Source organism: Solea solea, chromosome 12, assembly GCF_958295425.1.
Source record: "Solea solea chromosome 12, fSolSol10.1, whole genome shotgun sequence".
Lineage (NCBI taxonomy): Eukaryota > Metazoa > Chordata > Actinopteri > Pleuronectiformes > Soleidae > Solea > Solea solea.
The window spans coordinates 23,114,380-23,141,310 of NC_081145.1; the positions used below are offsets into that span (position 1 = coordinate 23,114,380).

The 26,931-nt window shown below is 41.5% G+C and overlaps 1 protein-coding gene across 1 annotated transcript in view; it reads right to left on the bottom strand.

The window, feature by feature from the left end:
* Nucleotides 1-753: 753 nt before the first annotated feature.
* Nucleotides 754-26,931, bottom strand: part of LOC131469598 (homeodomain-interacting protein kinase 3-like) — a 34,314-nt gene continuing 8,136 nt past the window's right edge. Inside the window, exons 5-18 of the mRNA XM_058644728.1 lie at nucleotides 19,402-19,525; nucleotides 15,330-15,449; nucleotides 14,677-14,763; nucleotides 14,333-14,517; nucleotides 13,204-13,369; nucleotides 12,608-12,731; nucleotides 12,366-12,460; nucleotides 11,751-11,914; nucleotides 10,715-10,876; nucleotides 10,281-10,640; nucleotides 9,507-9,668; nucleotides 9,146-9,420; nucleotides 6,655-6,806; nucleotides 754-5,928 (exon numbers count right to left, since the gene is read on the bottom strand). Coding sequence (XP_058500711.1) covers nucleotides 5,368-5,928; nucleotides 6,655-6,806; nucleotides 9,146-9,420; nucleotides 9,507-9,668; nucleotides 10,281-10,640; nucleotides 10,715-10,876; nucleotides 11,751-11,914; nucleotides 12,366-12,460; nucleotides 12,608-12,731; nucleotides 13,204-13,369; nucleotides 14,333-14,517; nucleotides 14,677-14,763; nucleotides 15,330-15,449; nucleotides 19,402-19,525 — 2,737 coding nt within the window. The 3' untranslated portion in view covers nucleotides 754-5,367. The remainder of the gene's footprint in view (nucleotides 5,929-6,654; nucleotides 6,807-9,145; nucleotides 9,421-9,506; nucleotides 9,669-10,280; nucleotides 10,641-10,714; nucleotides 10,877-11,750; nucleotides 11,915-12,365; nucleotides 12,461-12,607; nucleotides 12,732-13,203; nucleotides 13,370-14,332; nucleotides 14,518-14,676; nucleotides 14,764-15,329; nucleotides 15,450-19,401; nucleotides 19,526-26,931) is intronic.

Below are 26,931 nucleotides of genomic sequence, written 5' to 3' on the forward strand. Positions count from 1 at the left end.
AACAGCACATCACTTGTTCATTAATTCATTCTGTAGTGTTTATGTGTAATGATAGGTTGCCAGTAATGTCTGTGTGTAGTATAGAGGGCGCTAGTGCTAATCGCGGACGCTAACCGCTAATGCTAATCGGGGACGGTTAGCCAGTTAGCTTCACGTTTGCTGCCAGTGTTTAATACTAATACTCGTCTTACCGTGTTCACAGTTTCACAAGATTTCAATAAAACAACATGGAAATGTATCACATGTGTCCTGAGTTTTGTGGGAGTGTTTGACCTGATTGGAAGCAAGGGGGCGCTGTTGACAATCCCAGATGACAGAGGGCAAAAGGGCATGGTTAAAACACGCTTTAGTAAATTATGTTCCTATTTAGTGGAAAACACCTAATAAAACACAACACACATGAGTGGACAATATTGGATTGACAGCTAATACTGTCAATAGGTGCCTGGTTGTAGTTCATATATCTGTAAATGTTCATTTGCATGGTGTCAAATTGCAAATGTTGGCACTTATGAGTTTATTTTGAAACAGGAAGACTACATACATTTTTTATATACAGTGTATAAATAAATAACTGGATTCCTCACAATAATCTGTAATCTCAGTCAGTATTTAATTCTAGAGCTCCCTCCTGCATACTCACGCCAGGCTCCACAGGCCCGCTCCGCTGAATTTGTCATACGACCTAATTCCCCACACATTGAGATGAAGAATGAAATGGCTGCCGGTCGACTCAACAAACACAACAAAGACTGAAGCAAAAGATTTTTTTTTTTTTTTAATTCAAAGTGAATCTTGACATAGTACACCATCAATTCATGATTTGACACTCACCAATAAGAGTCACCAAGAAGGACCCGCTTTTTGTGACAAAGTACATAAGGCTTGGTCACATTGAACTCACTGAGAACCAGAGGGGGAAAAAAAAGAAAAAACGACCGCAAACTGGTAAGACACACTATTACATCCAAATCATCATGTTTTCCCCAGTCCTCATATTGTTTTATATTGCACAGTGCAGGTGCTACATGTCAAACTAGTGTAGCAAATTAAGAAAAAAATAAAAGTGGAAAAAATCTAAAGAAAATCAAATCATAAAGCCACACAAATCTACACATATTCAGAACAGTAACTGTTTCAAATTAGCAATCATGTCTACATACTTGTGTCTAAATACTATAAATGTCAAAACAAATTACAAAGCTGTGGTACAAAAAATCTACCTAAAAACGTGTCTTAGTCGACTTTACCCTCTTTGTTTTTCAGCCCTGAACCCAAATGAGATGAGCCGTGTTAGGGGAGTTAGTTATGACATGTGGGAGACCCGTTAAAAGCAGACCCAGGACAAGAAACCCCAAAAACACTTGTATTATTTAAACACTGATAAAAAATAGAAAGGACCTAATTCTTCATTATTGCGATTTGTTCAGATGCACTGTTTTTTTTAACGCCTGACAAAGGCACTGGAATCACTGACGGCTGGACTTCACGGTGTTGTTTTAGTATAAGTCAAAGGTCTGCTTTGTCACTTAAGGCTGCTGGGCTACGTGTGCTTGTTCAGTTTTTATTGGAGTATGCTACATCCACACAACTAGGTTTTTGTTAGGAAAACTGAATTTTGGGTGAAGTGTTTATGCTGATAAACAGATTTTCTCCTCTGCTGTTTCAGAAAGGACCACAAATGACGGATCAGTCTGTAGAATCTGTCTTTTCTAAAAACCTGTCCCACACTAGAGGATAATTGGCCAGATTTCGGTCCCGATCTGGCCCTTTCCGACAATCATGGGTGCTTCCGATTTCATGCCGTTTTGAACAGATTACCTGGCCAAATTATCCTGCAGTGTGAGGGATTAACAGACGCGTCATCGGACGCATCAGAGTAATTCCCGATTTCAAATCTTAAGTATGTATCAATATGAAGATCGTCTTCCTAGCCCAGTGTCCTGCAAGACATCTCGCAATCGAACAGAGACAGTTTCGGTGAGATCCCAAATCCCTGGAAATCTCCTCACTGAAATCGTTTGATTAAACGCCAAGTGTGTGGTCCTGCATCTTGACTGGATCCTCTAGTCAGATTTGAAAATCCTCTGGTGTGGGGCAGACTTAAGTTTGCAGGACCATCATTTGCAGGACCATCATTGTAACGTGCCGTTTGGTTAATAAGAAGCAATCAGGAAGTAAACTATAAACCATAATTTCTGTCAATCCAGACTGAAATTCTGCCCCTAAATCTCTAAATCAAATGGAAAATAACTGCATCGTAAAAAACAATTGTGGTGCATTTTTAAAAGGAAAACAAAGTCATGTGGATGTTGCCTGGTACTGTGTGACCCTCCAGTGAATTTAAAACACTGAAACCGTCAGGGGTCAAACTAAAGGCAGCTGGGATTTTTCTGTTCTAAAGCGATCAACCCCCAAAATGGCGGGGGATTTATGGTGCCGGTGCATCACTGAGGTGGTGCATATGTTCATCTCATCGCAGGCGCCGAGCTAAGAAAAAGAACATTGATATGATGAGAGAGGCTGCACAACAACAGCGTTAAAGAATAAAACATATTAAAATTATGAATTACTGTGCCATAACACACACAAACACACGCGGGCGCGCACACACACACACACACACACAGTTGTGATTATAACTGCAGACTGCACTCCAAGCTTAACAGTGTGCATCCTCTGGTTTGAGGATCGACACAGTAGAATATTTAGACGGATACACAAAATAAAACCCATTACTTAAGCAACATAGCAAAACAACAACAACAGTACGATGAGGACGGGGCAGCTTTGGATCTACACACAGTACGATTGAGAGATAAAGCACTTTTTTTTTTAAAGAAGCCCTGACAAGAAACACGTGGTAAAAGCTGCATACAGGAACCATCGACACCTCAATCACATGACTGAACGTAAATGCTGCGTAGCCATGAGAAATGCATCAAATATACCAAAAAACACGGGTCAAGAGGTTCACAAATACATTCACGGTGTGAGAATAAAGCTCTGCATTTGCGTATAATCAGGCCCCATGTTTCTGAGTACTGCACGGTAAAGCATTCCCTGACGTTTAAGAAAACAAAACAAAAAAGATTGTTTTCAGGCCGTATCTTATTTAGACTTGGGGGGGATTTGTGAATTGTAAATTAGGAGCTGATCCCCTCAGAAGGAATAAAATCGATACTGCTCCGACTGCGAGACGTCGCCCGTCAGCGACTGCTTTGAAGAAAGGCACGAGTTGTACAGTACAGCGAGTAGCAAATACAGTCCAGTGAGTAGCAAATACAGTCCAGTAACGGAAATAAAAAGAGAGAAAAAAACGATACGTCAACGACACACTCGTGACCAAATCAGAGAGTGAACCCAGCCTACATTTGAAATACTGATGCTAAATACACACACAAACAAAAAACACACACGCACACACACTTTCAAAAGCAACAAAATTAAGAAAAAAAACAAAAAAAAACCAAACCTCATAACTTCCATTACAGCAGTTTACAATCACTTCAAAACAACAAAGCCAAAAATACAGAGGCACTAGCATAATAGGAGTAGCATTCAATATACTCTGTAATCAAAACAAAACCCACTTCTATTGTATCTAGTCTCCAAAACTACAATACAAGAGAGAGAGAACGCAGGCTAGAATGAGATTAGTCCTCTATAAATTCACAGCTACGAAGTGGCAGATAATCAATATATAGCAGCTTATATTATCTATACATTCCAAATACAATTTGCCAAACATAGCTCAGAAAAATAAAACCTCAACCTCATTGTGTTTTTGTTGTTTTCTTTTTAAAATAGAGCTCTCACAATATATTCCAATGTTGATAAACTGCAACAGTATGCTGGAGGTGAAAAGGAGAAATAGTATCGACCATGCTTCAGAAATGATTAACGAACAGTCTTTGGTGCTGATTGTAGTAAAATACCAGTTGATATGCTGACAGGTAAATACGCGACTCGACTACACACTGGAAATCAAAAACACACAACCAAAAACAAATAATAATAATATATATATATATATATATATCAAGGCTATACATCCACCCTGAAGGAATGTATCAAAACTGACAACAGGCTTCAATACATGGACACAAAGTTCATCTCACACAAATATTTAAAAACAATTAAACCAATACACCTCTAACACTCATGAGCCCAGCAACGATACTGTTAGCTGAAAAGGTTATTTCAAAACACTGACAAGCCGTTAAAAAGTAAAAACGTTAAAACAATCTCATTTATCTTTGTCTATGCCACTCCCAAAAAATCTAAACTGCATCGACAGCGAGTCTAAATTAAATGCAAAAAACCCCAAAAACAACAAAAACACAGCAACCCAGAGGCTATCTAGATTGTATTGCAGTTACAGTAAACAGTGACAATACTGTTATGAATTAAGTACTATAGTAAATAGAAATCGATTATCAAAATATCAAATCATTCTATATTTACATACAAAAGCTCATTCAGTCAAAGCCCTATATGTGCAGCCTCTAGTTAAAGAAGAAACTATGCTCTGAGTCAGGAAGCAAACTAAAGTCCGACATTAGCCAAATATTAAAACATAAAACACACTTAATAATCCTTATATTAATCAAATAAGCCCATCGTGATCAGAGTCTGTAGGTTAAGTGCTGCCAACCCATTTAAATTTACAATCTATAAGCTCCTGAAGTAACGTCATCGTATTTAAGGCACTAGGATTGCGGCAGCAGCGAGAAAAACAAACAAACAACTGCCCGGAAACAGAGACAGGAGCGTTGGATCCTGTGTAATACGGACCGGGATGGCTTTAACAGACAGATCTGAACGGCGGCTACAAGGCAAAGGAGATAAAGGGAAGGGGAGGCCGACTTATCCGACAGCAACAACAACAAGAAAATCATTCTCCAGCCTCGAATTAGATCATTTTCTCTGCACAAGATTTGAACGTCACATGATAGGAGGTAATGTGCAAAGGACATTCTTAACGAAACACTTCCTCGTCATCATCGTCGTTGTCTGTGAATTAATTCTTGTAACGTCGTCTTATAAAGCTTTGTGGGTTATAATCCATCCCTCTGCTGCATGACGGGATTGCGCAGGAAGTCTTTCAGATCAGTTTGATGTGAACCTTCTCATTTTCAGACACTGTGAATTTGCCATTACATTTTTTTTTTATCTTCAGCATTGTGACTCTTGCGTTTTCTCTCCGTTCCTCCTCGTGTTATAGACATTATGTCTGTGCTCGTCATCATCAGAAGAGTCCATTTTGTGCTCTGCTACTAGCTCTACCTGCCCAGGTCGCAGCCCCGCTCCATTTTCCATTGCCCCTTCTCCCCAGAGGGAACTGCTGCGGCGCCATCCTGGACCTCAGATGTAGGAGAACTGTGGGTGGTGGCTGAGCTTGGTGGGGCTCAGAGGAAAGCCGGTGAAGGCAGCGGGGGAGGCCATGTAGGGGTGAGCAGGGGGGAAGGGAGGCTTGAACTGGTGCGGGAGGTGGGCGTAGCCGTGCTGGTGGATGGTCGGTGAGGGGAGGAGCCTGTGTGGGTGGGGAGCGGGATGCACCGGGTGGTGGGGGTGCGTGCTGATGCCCAGGGTCACCTGGTGAACAATAGTGCCTCCCTGAGGGTGGGAGAGACCGTAGCTGTGCTGGAGGAGAGGGGGAGGCGGAGGAGGAGGGCGAGAGGACAGGATGGTGTGGGGGTGGTGGGCGGATGTGAGGGGGCCACCGGGAGGGTAGGACAGCAGGGTGTGTGTGGGCAGGCCCTGGGTGTGTGCGTGCGGGCCAGCTGAAGTGTGTGTGGGGCTGCTGTGCTGCAGGTGTGTGAAGGTGTGTGTGTGGACAGTTGGGGGAATGAAGGCGTGCGGTCGCAGCGGCCCATAGTTGCCGTTCCACTCTTTGTTGCTGTGGTTTGAACCGTACGGCTGCACCTGAGAACGAGAGGGGAAGGATAAGTCTATAAAAATCAGCACCATAGGGCCTTTTTGTCACAAAAATGTTTTATTTTAAAAATGCATACATTTTCCCAGTATTTTATAGATGTCGTCCAATAGTGATTGAGGAACAATTATACTGTATGGTCCAAATTAAGAGTATTTGAGTCCGATTCCATCACATGTGCTTGTTTTTAATAATTCCACTTAGTAATTTCTATAATAGCTTGTTTATTCATTTGTCATTGTTTTTACTTTGTTATTTGTATTTTTGTGTGACGCTGCCCATATTTCCCAGGTCTCCCCTGGAAAAGAGGTTTTTTAACAAAGTATGACACTGTGTTGTGAAGGCCACTAAGACTGGCAATAAAACAGCCCAGTCTCCTCTTTGTCCTCTCCTTGCCCAACAGGGCAGATACTCACAGCTAGTGTTTACTTGCCATACTTGGGCAAAAACAGAAAGATAACCCTTCAGCCAGATTCTTGTGAATAATGCAATGCAAAAATGTACTTCATGTTTGCTGTATACACACATGTAGGGCTAAAAGGCAGATTATATCAGCTTCGGACAGAAGGAGGGTTGCATTTTGCTTGAGGTTTAGGTTTAGTGTGATTTTTCTGTTATAACTTTTAAGCCTGTGTCACACAAAAACCCACATGATTCAAACGGTTGAACCCCATGCAGAATGTTTAACAGAGAAAAGTCAAATGACACAAACTGACCTGTCCAAAGGCCAGAGGGGGCTGGTGCTGCACTGATGACTTTAGCTGCCGGGACAGGAGGGGAGCGGATGGGAGGAGGGGGGCAGAAGAAGGACTGCTCTGTTGTCCTATGAGACTGCAGCGCCCTTTGGACCGGGACCAGGACTCTGAGGCTGGGACAGGGACAAGATGGAAGTGAGTTGGGCGAAAGATGATATGTACTAACTCCACAGATGACAGATCTGAAAGGTTGAAGTGGGTGACGCAGAGCAACAAGTGCAGAGTTTCAAACCACAGAAAAACATGCATTGGGTCACATGCATCACTCTTACTTTACTACATTTCCTTAACTAAAAAAGCACTGGGATTGTTTAATCCTAAACCGGATTATCACCAAACTCTAATTCTTTTTTCCTTTGGTCATCACCAGAAAATGTCCTTGACTTTTTGGGTCACACTTCTCACAGTCAAATGCGTCCAAAAACATAAGCTCCTTGGCACACTCATATTACTCAGAGAACCGGGGTTATGTTAATAACCTAAATATACCTTTACTCAGATTAATCACTTGACCTCTTTTGAAGTTCCTACCCGAATTTTATGCTATCGATTTTAACTTTTAAAACCTAATTTTCAAAAACCTGTTTATATTCCATCTGACATTAAGTTGTATTTTTACTTTAAATCTTTAAGTATATATTAGTTTAACTCAAGAGGTTTTCTAGGAGTGACAACTCTTTTTACTTTACTTTTACTGTCTGTGACGACAGAAATGTCTCACCAAGTGCTGTAGAGGAAGGAAAAACCTAACATTTTATGGCCACAGTGTGACTGTAATTTCTGCTGCCATCTAAGGAGTAAACGTTGCGTTCACATTAAAACGAGTAAAGCACAGGACAGACAGTAACATCCATAGAGATAAAGAAAGAGAAAGAAAAGGTTGTTGGCAAACACAGGACTGACACGTGAGGAGCAAAGCTGATCCTTGGACTTTGATCTGCATCTGTTTTATATTAACTCCAGCATCAATTAAAATTAACTTCTGGTTAGAGAAAGTGTAACTATCAGATCAGCACCCAAAAGCAACTTCTCCTGCATGTCAAGAACCAGTAGAAAACACACAGCCTCTGACCTAATACTAAATGAAATGCATCCAACTTTCCTCCCACTGCTAGAAGCCAACAGACCTGTTTCGGTCTACTGGGCTGCAAGTTCTGGATCCCTGATACAAACATTAACCCTAACCCGATTATTCTGAAGGGTCGGGGGTTAAGAGATTAACAAGAAATACAAACTTCGGCCAGCATGACTACTAGAGATATGGAGAACTTCCATAACTACATTCCTCTCAAGGAAATCTGATTCACTGGGGTTTTGACAATCTAGACATTTTTAAATGCATAATTTATAAATGTCACACTACATGGGAAACAGGTGTGGGACAAGAACAGCAGCTTTCATGTCCAAACATGTTTTTCTTTCATCCTTGAAGAAAGCTGCTTCTCTGATAGAGGGAAAGCCATTAGTGAAAAATGACAGGAAATGGTAGCATTGCCTGATGTGGATGCATCTCAGGTATTAGACTGCAGCGGCCAGTTCTCTACTGTTGTCTCTTTATCACCTGTTAAAGGCTCTATGACCCACTAGGGGGTAGTTTGGCCCTACTGCTTCCCTATGACCTGCAAAGCAAACACCACCAAAGCACAGGTGACAGAGCACAGGACAAAGGGCAGCGGTGGTACATTTATGGCAACTTTGTGGGTGTTAGTATAGAAAGTGATTTGCATAAAAGCTTCTTGCTTGTTGTAAAAAAAAATATGATGGTTCAGGTCTTTTGAAGTATGATTATTAAGAGGTCACATAGTCACACCCTGGACCAAGAACCATTGTCTTTAAAATTCTGAGAAAATATGACCATCAACAGAGACACAAGGGGAAAAACAGTTTTAGCAACATAACAAACCTGTGATAAAATCTACACCTGCTTTAGTATAATATTTCTCAAGGATTAAAATTACTCCAGACACCAAAGTCCATAGAGAAAATCAGTGGTTTTTCAACACACAATAATCCAATGCTACTTCCAGGCAATCAATGTTTGAAATCCTTCATTTGGATTTATCAAGGTGACGTAAACCATAAACATACTAAATGAGGCAGCAGTAGATTAAAAACTCCCATATCCCCATGAGCTAAAACTTTTCTAAATAGACTAACTGAAAAATAAAGCTGCAAACATATTCTTTAGTTATCGTAGACTTAAGGTAGTAGATTAAATGATGGTGAACCTTGTGTTAAGCAGTTTAAATCCATTTTTCCTTGTGTCCCTGCTGGCAGCGATGCTTTGAAAGTGAGCCTTTATGTCCCAAGCTGGTTCTCAGTTCAGGGGTGGACAAAGAGTTTGTCCTAATACCACATATAAGCATACTTAAAAAGGTCCTGAACCATCCCTTTACATTTCAACAAAAAGGTTAATCAGTGCACACGTATCAGCATGAGGGGTCATTCAGACCTGTTCTCTGGACACGGTCCTGGGTCCCCCGTCTGTTGTTGTTCTGCACCCTCATTGGTGGAACCACCATTGTCCTGACGCCACGGGGACTCCTGCCCTGCACTGCAGGGGAAGGCAGTGATGCAACCATGGAAGCCAAAGGTGGGTGGTTGTCGTGGTTGCTGTTGTCAAGGTAACGGTAGTGGCTGTTGCCATGCGGGGAGGTCGATGTGTCAGATGTGGGGGAACCTTCCACTGTGTCACAACCACTCTCATGTCCATCATCCTCAGACATGCTGAAAACAGAAGGGAAGAAAACATGAGGCTGACTCGTCTTCATTTGTTATCTTGACACCAGGACACGAGATATAACAGGACATACCTGTTGGGTCTCTTGCATGGAGAGACAGAAGGGCTGGAGTTAAGTGAGTTAGAGGCAAAAGAGTTGGTGCTGAGGCTGCTGTCAGGGCTGCTGAGGGAACACACTCTCTCCATAGACACGCTGGTGTTTCTGCACGCCTCACACACACACTCCTCTTTGCATCTATGGACAGAATAATGCAGGTTTAACTGGCTTTCAAGTGCAGGAATATAAAAAATACAGGCCAATTCTGAAATCAGGTTACACCCCTCTCTCTCTGACTTATGTGAAGTGTCTGCAGAAAGTACTAAAAAAAAGTACTTTACAAACGATAAATGTGAGCCTATGAGCAAAGAGATGTTTCTTCTTTAGGGGAACATTTACCCATCAGTTTTGTAATTTATGTCAACAGTAACATGCTATCTGATGTTAACCTAGAGTTCACTATTGCTTGGCAGCACTGTCAGCTGCTCTGGTCTCTCAGTCTCTTTATTGTCTGCTGGGTTTCAGCTACATAATAAATCCTAATTATTTTAACATGTTTGATAAATATAGAGGCAGTCCCGATATTTGTGTTGGCAGTTTGCAAGGTTTAAGAATGACTCTGTTATGCCTCACACCAGATAATCTGGGCCAAATACTGGTACTGACCCAAGTTGAAGACCCGGCGTCTCTGATTCTTTAGGGGAGCCCAGTGAGGCAGTAATATTTCCAAACAAGGATTCAATCCTGTCTCACATATTACATCAGAGACTATCTAACTTAGAAAGGCTGGTTCAGTTTGGTGTGACTCACCCGCTCAGACGGCACCTCTGGGGGTCTTCATCCTCTTCCTCTCCATCGGTCAGTTCACTGCGAATGCTGACTACACTGTGAGCCGGACTCGGTGTGTCTCCCATCAGGACCGCCACATCACGCTGCTGTTGACTGGACAGGTCCAGCTGTCCGTTACCGTTTGGGACCGCCTCTCTGAAGCAGCTCACTTCCTCTTCTGCGTCCTCCTCCTCCTCCGCCTCAACTTCCACGTGCCTGGTTTCCACCAGAGGCACCTCCCTCTGAGGCTGCTCCCTTCGCTGCGCCGCCTGTCCAACAACAGCAGCCATCTTGGGGGTGCGACACCCTGTTACATGGATGTTGCTCGAGTGGGACACATTCCTATAAAAGAAGAGATTATGAATTAGTTTTATGTAGCATAACAGAGCTGTTTAAACTAAGATGCAGCAACTCACCTGTTGTGACTGTGTCTGTTCCGTTTACTGGCCGGCTGGGGCCACACTACATGAGCTATTCCAATGTTGATTGGCTGGTGTGCAGAGAGGGCTGACATCTGATTGGTCAGGAGAGGCTGCTGAATGACTGAACTGTAGTGGTTGCTGTGGTGATGTAAATTCCTGTTAAAAGATACATAGAACAGTACAAAGGTGTGTGAGAGAAGCATAATACAGCTTTACATTGAATTGAAACAATTCATAACAAGAATTTAGGTCATTTTAGCTTACATATGGATAAGAAACCACATTTGTTGACTAGGTTGACAGTTGTTGAGACTTTAACGGTAGTACTTCTTTTACATTACTCATTGACTCTATACTTTTATCAGTTGTTTACCATGACATACCACAACGACCACCTGACCAACGGTTTAATCATTACCCCGTGTCTGTATAATGTAGTTAACTGTGCTTGGACTCAAGGCCTGTAGCACACATGACATAACTGACACAATAACACATGAACTACAAGCTGCACGTCCCTGTCTGTATGTGATGGACTATCACTACATGTTCCCGACAGACTGATTGTTGTGTGTCTTTGCCCCGACATGCAGTAGATGTGCTGCATACTAGTGTGTGGTCATCATAGACTCTAGTGACCTATGAACACATATTGGAACATTCAGTTCTCTTCACCGTCATCCCTAAGAGCAGGGCGTGTGTCGGTGTGTGAGGCCGATCTTTTTGAGGTTTTTGGCTGGTTGTTAAAATTAAAAGGCTTCTCCAGGGTTAAGATTAAAATGTGTAAAGATTATTTTTATACATGAAATGAAATGTCTAAATTTATTTGGGGAGTTTTTGGATTTTGGTGTCCATTCCTGTTAATCTGACATTTATGATATCATGTTTACATTTATGATTAAAGGAAAACCACAACCCACTTACTTCAGTGCATTTACACACACCGAATGCAACATTTTTAACCAATGGAAATCTTGAAATATAGAATTCCCCAGACTTAGATAGTATGACTCATAGTTTAGTGACGCACCCCCAGTCGCTGATTCTTTGTGGGCCAGCTGTGGTGTCATTGGTTAAGGAGGATGGAGGTGGTGGAGGGGGGTGAGAGGGAGGAGGACCAACTGGAGTCATCTGCTGCCAGGCTGCCGGGACAAGCAGCTGCTGGGCCCGGCTTGACCAGGCCTGCTGCAGGGACTGAGGAGGAAAATGGTGGATCAGGTCACAGCCAGAAATGAATACTTTAACCTAACAGTGTTAGAAACTGTGAAATAAATGGAACTTTTGTTGGTTGACCAAACTTTAAATGCTGCTTGTGGAGAACAATATGTACATTTGTACTCTGACATGGCAAAATTAGATTCCAAACATGGCCACCGTCAACCAAAATATTACAGCTTAGTAAATCTCATCTGTGTGATTGCATGTATTGCTACTTACAATTACACGATCTGTTACTAATATTACTAACTAATTTTTGCACTGACATTATCAACATTTTTTGAGCCCCCCCTATTGCTGTTAAATTTAAATAATACAATGTTGTCATTAATACACACTTATTTTAAGTTGCAGCATCTCTGTACATTTCTATTTACTTATTGTGACTGTTAGCATTTGTGTGCCAACAGAACGACTTGTGTCTTACCTGAGCTATCACAGCAGGCCTCACTGGTAGGGGTTGTATGGGAGGGGCCTGAGTTACCATGGGAACAGTATACCCCGCTGGTTGATTAAGGTTACCTTTAAAAAAGATGTATAAAACACATTTATAATGCTGGAAAAGGCCATGAATGGATTCAGTGAACACTATAACACTACTGATTTACAATTAAGACCGTTCATGGAACATTAAACATTTTATATAGATGAAATATTTTGCAGTCTGACCTTGAATGGTGGGAGGACAAAGAAGAAGGGCAGGTGGGAACGAGTCACTGCATCCAAACTGACCATTGCCAGTTGTTAGAGTAATCCCTGGATGCAACACTGAAGGGGCTGACTGGGTTATAGCCTGTATTAGAAAAGAGTACAAATAGAGAAAGACAGGGAGTCAGCAGGGAGAAAAGGGAGAAGAAATAACAGTTGACAGGTTATAAAATCCTAGGACCAAAACAGCACAGCACAAACAACAAGACTGTTATTTAGACATGGCGTGTTATAGCACCTACTCTCCAGAGGAGGGCAACATTACTCATTGGTCTGTATAGAAAAAGTTTACAGACACATTATGTAACCAAGGGCTACACATACATTAAGTTCTCTGTTCTGAAAAAGAAAACAGAGTGTCACCAACATATAATATAGAGTGAAATAACTATAAATTTAAATAGTCACACCACTGACGTGTGTGATGACATTTTATAAGCTCACTGGCATCGCTGAGGTTAAAATAAGGCTGTGGCTTATAACACAAGCTGTGTTGTATTACAACACTGAAGTAAAGGTCCTTGGGTAAAACAACTGGCTCGACTCCAGTGTCTGACCTGAGTGTGGACTGGTATGTTGCTGTAGCCCAGAGGGAGGCCAGTGGAGGCAGTGGGGGCCACAGGAGGTCTTGAGAAATGAATGGTGTTCTGGTTGAGAGCGTCAAAAATTGCATTGGTGGGGCCGCCGTGGCACATGTCCATGATGCGGAAAGAGGACTGCACACTGTAGGACAGAGAGTGGTCCGTGAGTGAGAAAGACATTTCATTGACATGTTCATACTCCATCTATTCTAAGCTATGGTCTGTAAAAGGTCTGTGAAAGCTTGAAATAGCAGGTGATGCTCTGTAAAAAGAGAAAAGAAAACAGCAATGCATCCCAACCCCTCAATTGAGCCCTCTTACTAAAGCTCTGCCTAGAAAAACAGTCAGTACATTTACATTTGCAGTTAAATCGAGCTAAGATTGTAGCTTTACTATGCCATTTAACTGGAAAACTGCCATTATCCCACTATACAAGCACTAGCAGGGAATAGATGTAATGACTGAAATGTGTCTGCCTTCCCTATACTTAACACCTAGATGTTAACGTGTCAAGCTCCACACCAAAGTACTACCATCCATGAACTTTAAAACAGCCAATTCTTTAAGCTTCAAAAGCATAAGCATTCCCCACTGTTGACTTATTCTTCTCTGTACTGACTTTTTGTATTATTACCAGCTCTAGTCTGACCAAAAGTATACATTGTATATGGTTGTAATCCAACTATAAGCATAATTTCAGTTGGACTCACATGTTTACATATGTTTTTAAAATCTAGTTTGACTTGGATTAACACATTTCTTTTTTCTTTTTGTTAATATGATGTTAACATACAGAGTGAAATTCTTATTCTGTAGTCTCGCTGTATGTTTTCTTCCCTTATTGTATGACTTAATCTCTAACTTCAACCTATTATCTCTGAGTGGATACTGCTTGCTTACAGAAAGTTGAGGCATATAGCACTAAAGCAGATAGGCAGGTCATTAAGTGACAAAAAGGCATGTCTGCCAATCATTAAGTGTGCTTGTTTCTTTTTTTCCTGCTTCCTCTCATGACATACCCAAGCTTTAACTATAATGACTGTATCCCTTTCATATGTCACTAAAGAAAATAAGCACAACCAAAAATGTGGAAGCGGACACTTACTGGTTACTATGTGGATAGTCGAGCAGGTGAGTCATAGTGAGGAAGGGATGATTGAGGACACTGGAGGGAACAGTTCTGTCCTCGGCATCGATCAGCAGCATGCTCTTCAGCAGAGACACAAACTCCCTCCTGTCTGACTTCTCTGCTTGCATGTCACCGTTATCAGGACTCAAGACCAAGTTTACCTGATGGATGGAAACAGTGAGGAACGTGGGGAGAATAAGAAACTACATATGATAACTACACGAGCCAACACTAAAGCTGTATCTAAAAAGAAAATGTTGAGCTTGTGTTACTGTATATTAAGTCCAGTACAAAAACAACATTGACACTATCATACTCACATGTGCTATGTCATCCAGACAGCTGAAGATGTATTTTCTGGCCTCTTTGGATTTAAGTCTGGTCTCTTTCTCGTGCTCTTCTGTCGTCTGGGGGAAGAATGGTAGTGTTAAGATAAAACAATTCCAGCTATTTTGGGGGAGTACGGGGGAGAAAAAAACACATAAAAGCACATCTCAGGATCTCCGTGTGCTGAACACAGTCACTGGATTGAGTTTAAATAATAAGCAAATGGGGTCGCATTATTAAATCAAATAAATAGTCAGTTGGAACAAAACAATGTTTGTATCCTGGTTTTTGTACAGATAAATATTAGGTTCACAGTCATTTATTATTTATTTGAGACCCTGGTATGTAGTCTAAACACAGTTTCACATTTCCCTGAGCTGTCTTTAAGGTGTGCAGGCTTTGTCCTCTTTGGAAAAGCTTACGCAGCCATTTCCCATTGTGATCACACCCCTTCATACTTTCTTACTGCAAAGCTGTGAGATAAATTACTTTTGCTCCGTTCAAATCGAATCTTACCACAGTGCGTCTGCATCTCCATTATCACCACCACCAGCAAAAGTGACAATCACTTAAGCAGGTCTACAGCACATTTGCTTATAGAGTAGCAGGCATGTTATATTTGATTGTTTGATTTGTGTGCGGTTACTTTTATTCTCCAGGAGGTGTAGGGAGAGTCTGACTCTTTGGTGAAGAAACGAGAGGTCTTGGTCCCCTTGTTGAGCAGACGCTCAGCAGGCAGGCCCTGAGTCTGCGAGATGTACCGGATCTGGAAACAGAAGAAGAGGAAGAGGAAGGAAGAAAGAAATTAGGTTGTTGTGGAAAGAAAGGAATGTGGACACAGTAATGTGGAGGGACTATTTGTCTCATTAACTGGCCCCTTACTATTGACAAAGTAGATTTAGGTACAGTTGCCTGACTAGGTACAGTTTATTGTTAAAACAGATCAGCAACTTTGGCTTTGAAATAGTTCATACTATAAAAGGGGTTAAACAATATAAATGTGTTTATTTCCTTGTCAAGTTGAAGAAAACATATCACGTACAGAAGGAAATCACATCAACTGACAGTGGTTAAATGGCAGTGCAGGACTATTTTTGAAAATGATGTACAACATTAAACCTGGATTTCTGCCAGCAGCTGTAAGTTGTCTGTCATCTAATACAGCATGTGAAATTTCTGCACTTCAACCTTTACGGCTCTGCCAACTGACATAGTCAGAGAGCTTCACAGGCTCTCACGGCATTCACAGCAAATGAACCAAACACACAGAGAGGGGAATCAGAGGTCATTAATATCAGTCAGCAAATTTTAAACTAGAGAGAGAGATGTAATGGGGATCACACCGGCCATGAAGGCTTAGGCTGCCAACATGCTGCTGCTCTGACCTGTGAGTATTCAGTAGTTTCTACAAGAGATGGGACAATATAAATGTTATCCTGCACTGGCATTGAGATAAAAAATAGTGTTTTTTTAAAAGCCATTTTAAGAAAGCTGATTTTTACCATAGTACTAATATTGTAAATATTTCTGGGTCAAAACAATCATGACACCAACATTTCTGATTGTTCCATGTCTAGTTATAACTACATTAAGGCACGAGTAGTCATGGGTCACACCCGACTCTGCTCTCATTGACTCTAATAATAATAATGATTGCATTAATTAAAGCTCTAAACACTAATTTATGTGAACTATAGCAATTATGTACCAACTACTTTGATGTCAAAATTAATACCAACTACGCAACTAACATACTTTTATTTCCTTTTGGAGAGCGACCAAAAGTCCGAACCTTCTCACAAGGACAGAAATCCTGCGTCATGCACTGCATTGTCAGAGGAAATGGCCTTAGACACAGGACGAGTAAATGTGAACCTGACCTGGACAAGGATCCTCAAGTCTTCAATTTTCTTATTAAGATGGAAGGTACAGATTAAACTGCCTCAATCTATAATGAAAATCTTGTGACTACATCAGTGAAGACACAACTTTTTATGACGACAACAGAGAGGTCGTCTGTGAATGCTTTTAGTGTTCACATTCAAGCAATCCATCCATCAGTCAAAGAAGCAAGCAGAGCCACATTCCCTCTCTCACACAAACACAGACATAACTCAAAACCATGTCACTGCACTGATGTTTTGCACATTTAAGTTTGTTTCTATAATTGTGGTTATTTTGTACTAGCTTTCCTTTTGTTACTGGTTTATTTCTTTGAAGTGGACCCTTTTAAAGCTCATAGCCTGAAAGTGCCAATTAATGCTGCGTTTGGGCGTGTATCTGCGTCAATACCTCGTCTATGAAGCCCTAAAAGTCCATAACAATCAGTTCAGCCACTGCTGAGGGCGCAGGGTTTTATTGTTTTCCTGAGCTCTACAAAGCGGCAAGGCACTTCCGTTGACTAATTACGTCACTGGCGAATCAAACCGCTCCTGTAAACAGCAGCGCCTCCTAGTCTGGGCACATCCGGTGACGTACTATCAACCGTAGAAGAAGAAGAACTACTCTCGTTTTAGGTGCTGAGCGTAATGGTTGTGAACATGTTGAAAAAAGGTTCAGCGAGTGTTTGCTTTGTTCTGGGTTGTGATAAACAATACCAGACGCTCCACAAGCTCCCCGCCAGTGAAAAGCTCAGTGGATATCTTTCATATTTGATTGGAATATCCCTGCTACATTTCTCCATGTATGCGGCAATCACTTCACGGAGGATTGTTACACAAACTTCGGGCAATATAAAGCAGGACAAAGCACCAAACTTCACCTAAAGGAAGGAGCAGTGCCAACAATACGTATATTACAGTATTTACAAACCGTAAAACTGTCTTCGAGTGCTTTTTCTGTCGATAATCTTTAGCGATAGTTGGCTACAGGCTAAGCTATGTGTGTTTATTATCTCAGTAACCACAACGTTATCCAAGCTACAGGCGTCCTGCAGCAGTCTTTGCGATGGAGGTGGTTCACTTGTCACACTGTCTTCTGACTCTGGGTCAGACTCCAGATCAAATGCGTAAGGGATTACGGTGAGGGGTCGCGACGACGGCATTACTCAATGTTTTGATAATTGCTAGCGGTGCATCTGCCTTTCCAGAGGGGGAGCTGTGGGTCTGAGAGCTGACGTGCCAATTACTTCACTTCCAGGTAACTAGCCAATCACAAGACAATCTGTGTTCTGCGGGTGGGGTTTTGGTCTGAAACAGCGCGGCTGACCAGAGCGTCAGTGATGAGACATTTACATCGGCTTGTTTGCTGCGACTAGGAGGTTTTTGATCATAAAAATGACTTCAAGTTCTTACATATAAGTGAGATAGCCATCATCATAGCTACCATGCGATGGCCTCTTTAAAATATCCCAGGTTCAACTGAAATCACTCAACCTCACACAGTACAACGATACTCAAGGCATTCCACTCCAAAAAAAAGTTTAGTGTGTGTACATGTGTACAGGGCACAAGAGCACACGTGCACGTCTATGGCCCAGAACAAACAGTGACTGGCCAGAACCTGCTGACACCACAGTGTGTGTGTGTGTGTACACACATGGCTACCATCAGGCTTATGTTTATAAATACATTTTGCTGTGTAGAGTGGAACTGCAGTGAGCCTTAGCACAGCACTGTATGCTTGTGGGGGATCAATGTGCATGGGAGAGTGTGTGCGTCTGGCGACACAACAGAGCAAAGCTCTATCAGCCACAATCTGTGACTGATGATGAGTCAATCTGCAAGCTGCTGCTGCACGCATGAGTGACACACTGTCAAACCTCACCCCTTACAAAAACAGACGCATGCACGGGCATTCAACAAAGCCTCTCACTGTTCAAGCCATCAACTTTTGAATCCTGACAAATTAGAATGTTTAGAACAAGTGTTTTTGGTTTTTTTGGAGATGTAGCAAATTTCAAACTTTCAGTTTGGCATAGAAGGCTATAAAAAAGTCAAATATCATCGTCTCTCATAATTTATCTGACCCGACAGTACAAGAGTGTCCATTTATCCACATTTATCCATGGTGGATTTAATTCTACTCTTCAAAGATATGTCTTAAAGCAACTACAGTTATCCTGCACTGGTCTGTGAATGAGATGTGGGTCTTTTCCCATGCTCCCTCTCCCTCACCAGGGGACTCCAGTCCCAGAAGTTTAGCTCAAACTGCACAACCTTGTGGGAAGATAATCACATATTACCAACAACAATTTCCTGACTCAGTCACCCCAGATTAGTATTAAGTGGATTTATACACACTACATAGAGCGAGCGAGCAAGAGATCAGGGAGCAACAACAAATCAAGGCTCAACTGTTCTGTTCTGGATACTTCTGTGATGGGATAGACCTAAGATTTTAATGATTTTAATCTCAGAAAAATATTAATTTCCTTTTGTTTACGTTGTCTTCTCCTCCTGTGAGTAGATATATCTGCTTTTCTCTCCTTTGGCAAATCAGTGTGTAAATGCCTTTCTATTTTTGCGAGGACAAGTTGGAATTACAGAGTGACCAGACGTCACAAATTCAAAGTTTAGAGGCCAAGTCATAATTTTCTGTCAACTGGTTTAAGGCATGGGATGATATGAGATTTTAATGTTATGATTTTCATGACCAACATTTAATTTTTTTCCCATCCTAAGGGACGTTTTACTTAAAACAGAAGTGCAAGTATTTGTTGGGGTGTGTAATAAATACTAGTCTGTAATTCTTGTGTGAGTGAGTGAGAGGAATCTTACCTGGTCATATTCCAGTGCTCCGGGGTAGAGAGGCCAACCCAAGAAGAGCTCAGCTATCACACAGCCCAGTGACCACATGTCTATGGCCTCACAAAATGGCAGGCCCAAAATAATCTCTGGAGCCCTACAGAAAGAAAAGAAAGGGAGAAAAGGTTATGTCTGGATCTGGTCATCATGCAGCATCAAAAAGCAGTCACGCTGTCACAGCCCAGAGGAAAATGTGCCTATTATGTCACAACAGAGGCAGCACTTGGATTTAGGATGCAATTTTTCCCAGAAGGAGCTCAAAAAGAAAGTTTTTGCGGCTGGAAACTTTTTTGTTTGTGTCACTTTGTAAACCGTTCACTCCCGCATTAAAGTTCATCATGGCAAGTACATCATGGCACACATATGGTGTCAGTGTTAGAGATAGTTTGTTTGGATTTAGAAAAGTGACACAAACTTGCCAAGGCAGGCACCAGTACACCAGCAGCTCCTTTGTCCCTGAACACAAATTTCAAGTCAAAAAAGGCAGTCCAACAGCAAAATTAAGTGGCAAACATATTCTAATAAGGACACTGTAGGGGTAGTGTATATTTTATCAGGTTAGCCTTTTGTCAAATGGCAAACATCAGCTCTTCCTTGGGTAACTGTGCTGAGGCCAAGCAAGTTTCAGTCAGCACTGACCACACAAAAAAAACCTTAACAATCAGTTTAAACAGGCTTCATAACCTATTCTCAAGAGACTGGATTGAGGAATGGTTCAAGAAACCATGTTTCATGACAAATATATGTGTGGGCAACACACTGGTTTAAATCAACAACTTACTCCTGGATCTCAAACTGAATACCCATATGAAATGAGACAAATGCATACAGGGTTAGAGCAACAAATGAATCAATCTTTTCCAAAGTGGGACTGTGCCACCTATGCAGTTCAGAGGATTGGTAATCCTACATCAGTATTGTAACAATGGGCTATTAGGCCTGGACACAGCAGCTGAGCAACCGCGCTGCAAATAGCAACCACTCCTGTGACGACTATGAGGGAAATGGCTGTTGCCAAGCAACAAATGGACACAAGACAACAAATGTAACATGTGAATATGATAAACGAGGCCATTACTCATTGCTCTGTGTGTTTATGACTGTGAACTGATGCGTGACTATATGTGCAAATGTTATGTCTATTGATTTAACAGCACTGACTATGTTTTCTGTCGTCCTTGGCCTAGAGGAGGAAATTACACTCTGCCATTTCCTATTGCTCCTTCGAGAGGAAGAAGACATGTTATGCAATGCCACAAAGAGCAGTGAGGCCAACTTCCGTGGACATTTACAAAGCATTCCTGCAAAGCAGACACACCAATTGTTCTGCAGTTTTAAATGCTAACACCAATCAGCATCGACTGCACCTAGAGAAAGATGTCAAACTTTCTTTTTACAAATAAGATATTTAGAAACTACTATAAGTGTTTAACAAGGAAGGAGAGTATTTCAAATTCATATGCCATACTAATATGCAAAGGAGGATAATATAAGATATTACGACTATATTAATCAACTTCCTCATTAAACAAAGTACAATTTGCAATACACACACAAAAAAGTTGAAAAACTTGAACGTTAAAGGCAAATTAGGAAACAGGTCATGCGGAGACACAAGAAACATAAATGGGGAAGTTCTAGTTTTTACTGTAAAAGCGTCTGTTTTTGTCTGGTTTTCAGTATTGTTAATTTGTGCGCCTGTATTTTGTCTGAAACTTGGAATGCTGCCATCCTTACCAGGTTTTACTTTTAAAAAAAAAAGTGCTGTTGTAGTTACGTAAAAGTTATATAAATATATTGATAAAAAACGGTTATGTCCCCCAGCTGTATATCCAGTGTATAGCTGTCCAGTGTTCTATTGCAAATAAACATGTTCTCAAACAGTTAGGGGGAAGGGGAATATAGGGACAAAGGAAAAGAGAACTGTGTGCGTTTGGCAGAAAAGCAGCAACCCATAAATGGAGTCATTAAAATCTGCAGCAACGGTCCCAGGTTTTCAGAGACGTAACAGCTCATCACATAACACACACCTAACACACCTGCACACACATACACCATAGGTGTTTGGCAGCCGGACCAGATTCTAGAAGTAACCAGCTATAATAGAGAGCAGCCGACTCTAAGGCAACCTACCACTGCAACAGAAACATGGCAGGCAAGTGTGTTTGTGTTTCTCTAAGTGATGTTAAACACGATAAGACAGGACTCATCATGCATTTACAAAGCTGATCCATGGGTGATCGCATATCTAAACTGCACCAATGCGGCTTAATGTTGGAACAGCAGATCAAGTTACACGAGCATGAACAAGAATGTGCAGTTAAACACGGAAATATCACACACACACAAAGGCTCCATTTATATGGTTACTCTTTAAAACTATGACATTGATCTATGATCTGATTTCAACCCAAGGTCCGTCTTCACTGAAATCATTGAGAATTCCCCACAGGGAAGTGGGCACAAAATGAATAACATTTTTCCACAGAAAATAATGTCATCAGTATTATTCAGGACAGACTTTATCCCTTGGTATGAGGGATGGGCAAATCGATTAAATTTTCTTAATTGATCGTTGGGAGAAGAGAATTCATGATCGATAATCGATTAATCATTAATATTTTTATATTAAAAATCACTATTTATAGCTATATCAAAAATGCAATGAAAACCTGCACCCGTCCTCCACCCGTTTATCATTTATTGTAGTTGCATGCTGCCTATGCATTATTAATTTTTTTCATTTCAACCGCGACCTGCCCGAAATTCATCCAAATGTTTTTTCACGCGATTCACCTCCCAATGGATTATCCGTGCATCTATAGTAGGCAGCCTACCACTACAATGAATGATGATCGGGTGGCGGCGGGTGCAGGTATCAATTGTTGAAAAAAATATTGGTGCAGGTGGATAATTGATATTTAGTAGAGGGTGCGGATGCCATTACAGCTCATCTGTGCATCTCTACTCTGGGGTCAGACGCAACTGCAGCCTGGTGACTATCAGTCAAGCCGCCGAAAACACCCACTCTGAGGGGACTGACATTGCCATGATGCACAGGTACCTGTGTAGGAGTTGTGTCATAGCAGAGACCTGGGACTGGTAGGCTGCGACTCCAGTTTTTGCGCAGGCTCGTCTCCCCCAGCCTCTGGAATAGCCAGATAGGTGGGGCACCGATCTCCATCGACTACGCAACAGAACCTGCATTAGTTTCTTTGATAAAAAATTTACGTCATCGACAGAACTCTTAGTGATCAATTAATCGATCATTGATTAATTATGCCCATCCCTACTTGATATGCATTAGGAAAATACATAAAGTAGCTACTGCATCAGTATAAGTATCTGCTAATAATCACCTTCTTCACTATCACCAGCCTCTGTGCAAATAAGATGACATTTGCACAAACACCAATGAAAGAAAAGAAAGAGCCTAGCAGGGACAATATAACTGAAAAGAGATGTTTCCAACACTAAACTCAGGTCATAACAGCAGGTATGAGCTTTGTTTTTCTGTGGAGTCACACAGAAAGAGTGAAGCTCCTCAGGATCTGACTGCTCTTCCTTCTTGATGAACAAATATGTGCACGTGGTACAGTGAGGCAATTAGGTGCTCATGTAAAAGAACACCTGTTGAATGTGAAAAAGAAAATCACACTGCGAGTGGATGCAGGCTGACACAAGCTGCTGAAATCTGTAAGCATGCTAAGATGATAGCCATCCTTCCTGCCACCTGAGCTGCTTAGCTGAATTATTCACATAGACCAGTGCTCCATTTTCACTGTGGGAGGCAGCTTTACGTCACCAGCACCCACAGGACAGAGCAGTCACCTAACCAGGCCCTGCTTTGTCATGCTGCCATGGCAACAACACATCAGAGCATGACAAGCAATGAATGGCTCCTGCCAGAGCCATAGATAGAGATCAAGTTCATGGTACCACTTTATAGTGTTTTCAGTTTAAGCACAAAAACTATCCAAGTGACTAGGCAAGAATTCAGCAATTAGGTTTCACCTGAACGGCTGCATGCACTCAAACACAACAGATTCTGTGCGACGGGTTTTCAGACAAGCATGAAAGAGAGGCTTTAGTGTGAAACTCATGCACAGCTAGTGCTGGGTGACATTGACATTTTAATTAATACTGACACCTTGAATTCGGGACTGCATCCAACTGCACCTTTTTCAGTATCTCTGTAGTTTAAGATGTGAATAATCGGTCCAAACTTCTCAATTACCTGAGACTTACAGCCTTGTAGTAAACATACAAACATTTGGCACCAATGGAGTTAACGTCAGTCTGTGTTTGAGCATGTTCGAGACAGGCTCCATTTACTATCCTAGATCCTCCGGAGATCTTCCTGCTGTTATAAATGGGTCTTACGCAGACAATCTCCAACTGCATTTGTCATGTGTAGAAAAAAACAAAAAAAAAACTCCAAGACATTACTTGGCACTCTTGGTTTTCAAATACGCTTAAATGTTCACAACATTGCTATATAACCGATATATAGGTTAATGTTCATCTGCCCTGCTGCTCTGGTGATGAGCAGAACCCTCAGGACTGGCAGGTGGCCGGTGGGCGGGTGTGGTGGAGCGGCTTCAGCCTCAGTGTTGTCAGCTACATTCCCCAGTGAGGAGCGGAGAGAACTGGGAGGAGAACCCTTTAAAAGTCAGCACAGAGTCAGAGGATATATGCCGTTAAACGGCAGCTATCGTCCCTTGTGGATGTGGATGAGAGCACTGAGGCTGAAGCAGTGAAAGAAAACTTCCAGTGAAAGAAAACTTCCAGTGAAAGGCGCGGAGAGAGTTCACACCAGTTATGAACTGCTCCATGGTTCACATACAAGAGTCCAAGACCACCACTTTCAAGCGGTCTAGACAGTTGCTGGACCAAATGAACTGTGCTAAGGGGGAAAACTCACCAGGATTTGATTGAACCACAATAAACACTACCCTACAAAATATAGACATTTGTGTCTCAAATCATACTTTTATTCGAGTTAAAGACCACTTTAACTAACTTTAGCATCACAGCCACATATCTGGCAATGATACCCTATGTGGAAAATCCAGGGAAAACCCCAGAGCTGCAAAGAAAAAAGAACTCCTACCCACTGTGGTGAGGGCAGTTTTTCTTTACAACTTAACTACGGTAACAATACAGTACAGTCATTATGCAATATGAGCACTAAAGTTGAAGAGACAATATGTTCTGCAAACTGCTCTTCTGATAACCTGATGTTCAAACAAAGTGACACATACCTCGAGGGAGACAGACACACTATTCAAGACCGAAACATTGTTTTGTATGCTGTACATGTGTTACTAATGGTTATGCTACTAACTATTTCTATTTTACTGTTTGTTTTGTTTCTAACATATTCTCGAGCCAAGGTTCCTAACACGTTAGTTAAGCCCAGCAGGTGTGTTGAGCACTGTCCCAGTTACATAAATTTAACTGTCATCATAGTTAAGGGGGAAAAGTGTGGTACAGTGTGGTGACCTCTCCCTATGAGCCATGTACAGACCTACCGAAGCACACTGCACAGATGAAAATACAAATGTATACGAGGCTGAAAGGCTGAACGAACTACCAATATACATTCACAGACACAAAGTGCAAGGCAGATAAGATAAGATAGAAGCAAATAAATCATCAGACAGTGTTGTAGCAAAGTCACTAAACCTGGTGTGTTAATAGAGTCTCGAGTCCCCAGTCCCCACCAAAGAGAAGGTCCAATTTTAATCAAACCATATCAGCTCCACTTAGAGCCAATATGAGGATTTACACTAAAAGCAAATGACACAGTGGGCCTTTTTCATGGCAGACATTTTAACAGGTCTGTAGGAAAATGAACAGTCACTGTCACACTGTCCTCTCTAACACCTGGGCTTTTCCAGTGACAAAAAGGCTTATTGTCACCATTTCAAAGAGTTGATTTACTGTTCAAAATAGAAGCTGAATACATGAAGTGAATAAATGTATGCAAAGCATACAATTCAGGGGCAAGTAATAAACAATAATGAATTAATATATTAATTACTATTCATCAATCCGAGTACAGTCAATACTTGAGTTATCAGGCCTCAAGTCAATGTCTGTAATCTTTCAACTGAATAGCGTTGCGTTATTTACTGATTTGCAAGCAAAAATAAATTAAATCTATGCGACACTTCACCAGATTTCTAGTCAATATGTGAACCTGTGCCACATATATGTAAAGTTTTCCATTATGATAAAACAATGTATTATCCTAGAAACATATAAAAGTTCATGATCATGTGTGAATGGAGTGATTTTTGAATCATGTTAGGGTACACTGTAACCTACATGAAGGACCCAGCCTTGGCAGCTGCTGCATGGACAGGGGAACACATACATGTGCACACCCAGAAACACACAGGAATGTCTGAATGTTTTTTCCTGGATCTAAATGTGGATTTTCACATACCACATTCTTTCCTCATCTGTCGTGTCCCCAGTGACTTTCCTGAAATTCAGTGCCGGCCCTTTTAAACTGATCTCAGCAATGCCCACTGCCTTTGCTCAAAGACAAAACACACATGAATGCATTCGTACATACTGAACTAGGCCAACGGTGAGCAAGGCTGCTATGTTATGTAACAGCAATGCGTCGTCTCCTCATGCCCAAAGGAGAAGGGGGAACGAGAAAATGGCTTTTGCCAAAGTCGCCAAGTTGCCCTGAGAGTCTAAATCATCAGGTGTAGAAAGAGGGTATAAAGCCGCATGCCTAACATCGCACTCTCCACCTAATCTCATTCCACTTTTTAACAAGAAACAAATGCAAAAAACAACAACCACCAAACTAGCAAACGAGATGCTGAATGCAGTATTTGTCTTTTCCCATTTTTGTTAAATCCCCTATAGCAACATGCAAGGAGGAGCCAGACTGTGTCCAGTGCTGATACAGAGCTGTGAAAATAGGCCTGTATATGCAAGATTACATCCAGAATTATCGTTGGCATTTTGGTTCTCTCAGTTGAATGAACTAAAAAAAAATGCTGAGTTACTTTACAGGGTAATAACATCAGGACTCCAGAGAGTGGAATGGTGGGTGTGTGCAGTGCAATAGCTGCTGACAAACCCAGTAACTCAACAACATTGTTCATAGCTTGCACAATGTTTGGGGATTTGGTAATGGTTAACCTAACCAGATCAACCGACTTGCTGAAACCTGCCACAAGTAAATGGTGAAAGAAGTTGTAGCCTACTGTTCTGTCATCAACAAAAAGCAAACACCTGCTGGACAAGAGCACAATGACAACAAATACATAAACTACAGCAGCTTTTACTGACAAATCAATATTGTAATTTGTATGACATGGAACCTCAGCATTGATTTGATATATCCTGCAGCATGTGAGATTACAGCTTTTATAACTCAGTGAAATTTAGTTCCAGAGTTGACAATTCTAGCGTACTTCAAAACCACATTCCCTCTCTCTCAGCCTTGGAGATGTGCCACTTTTTTTTTTTTTT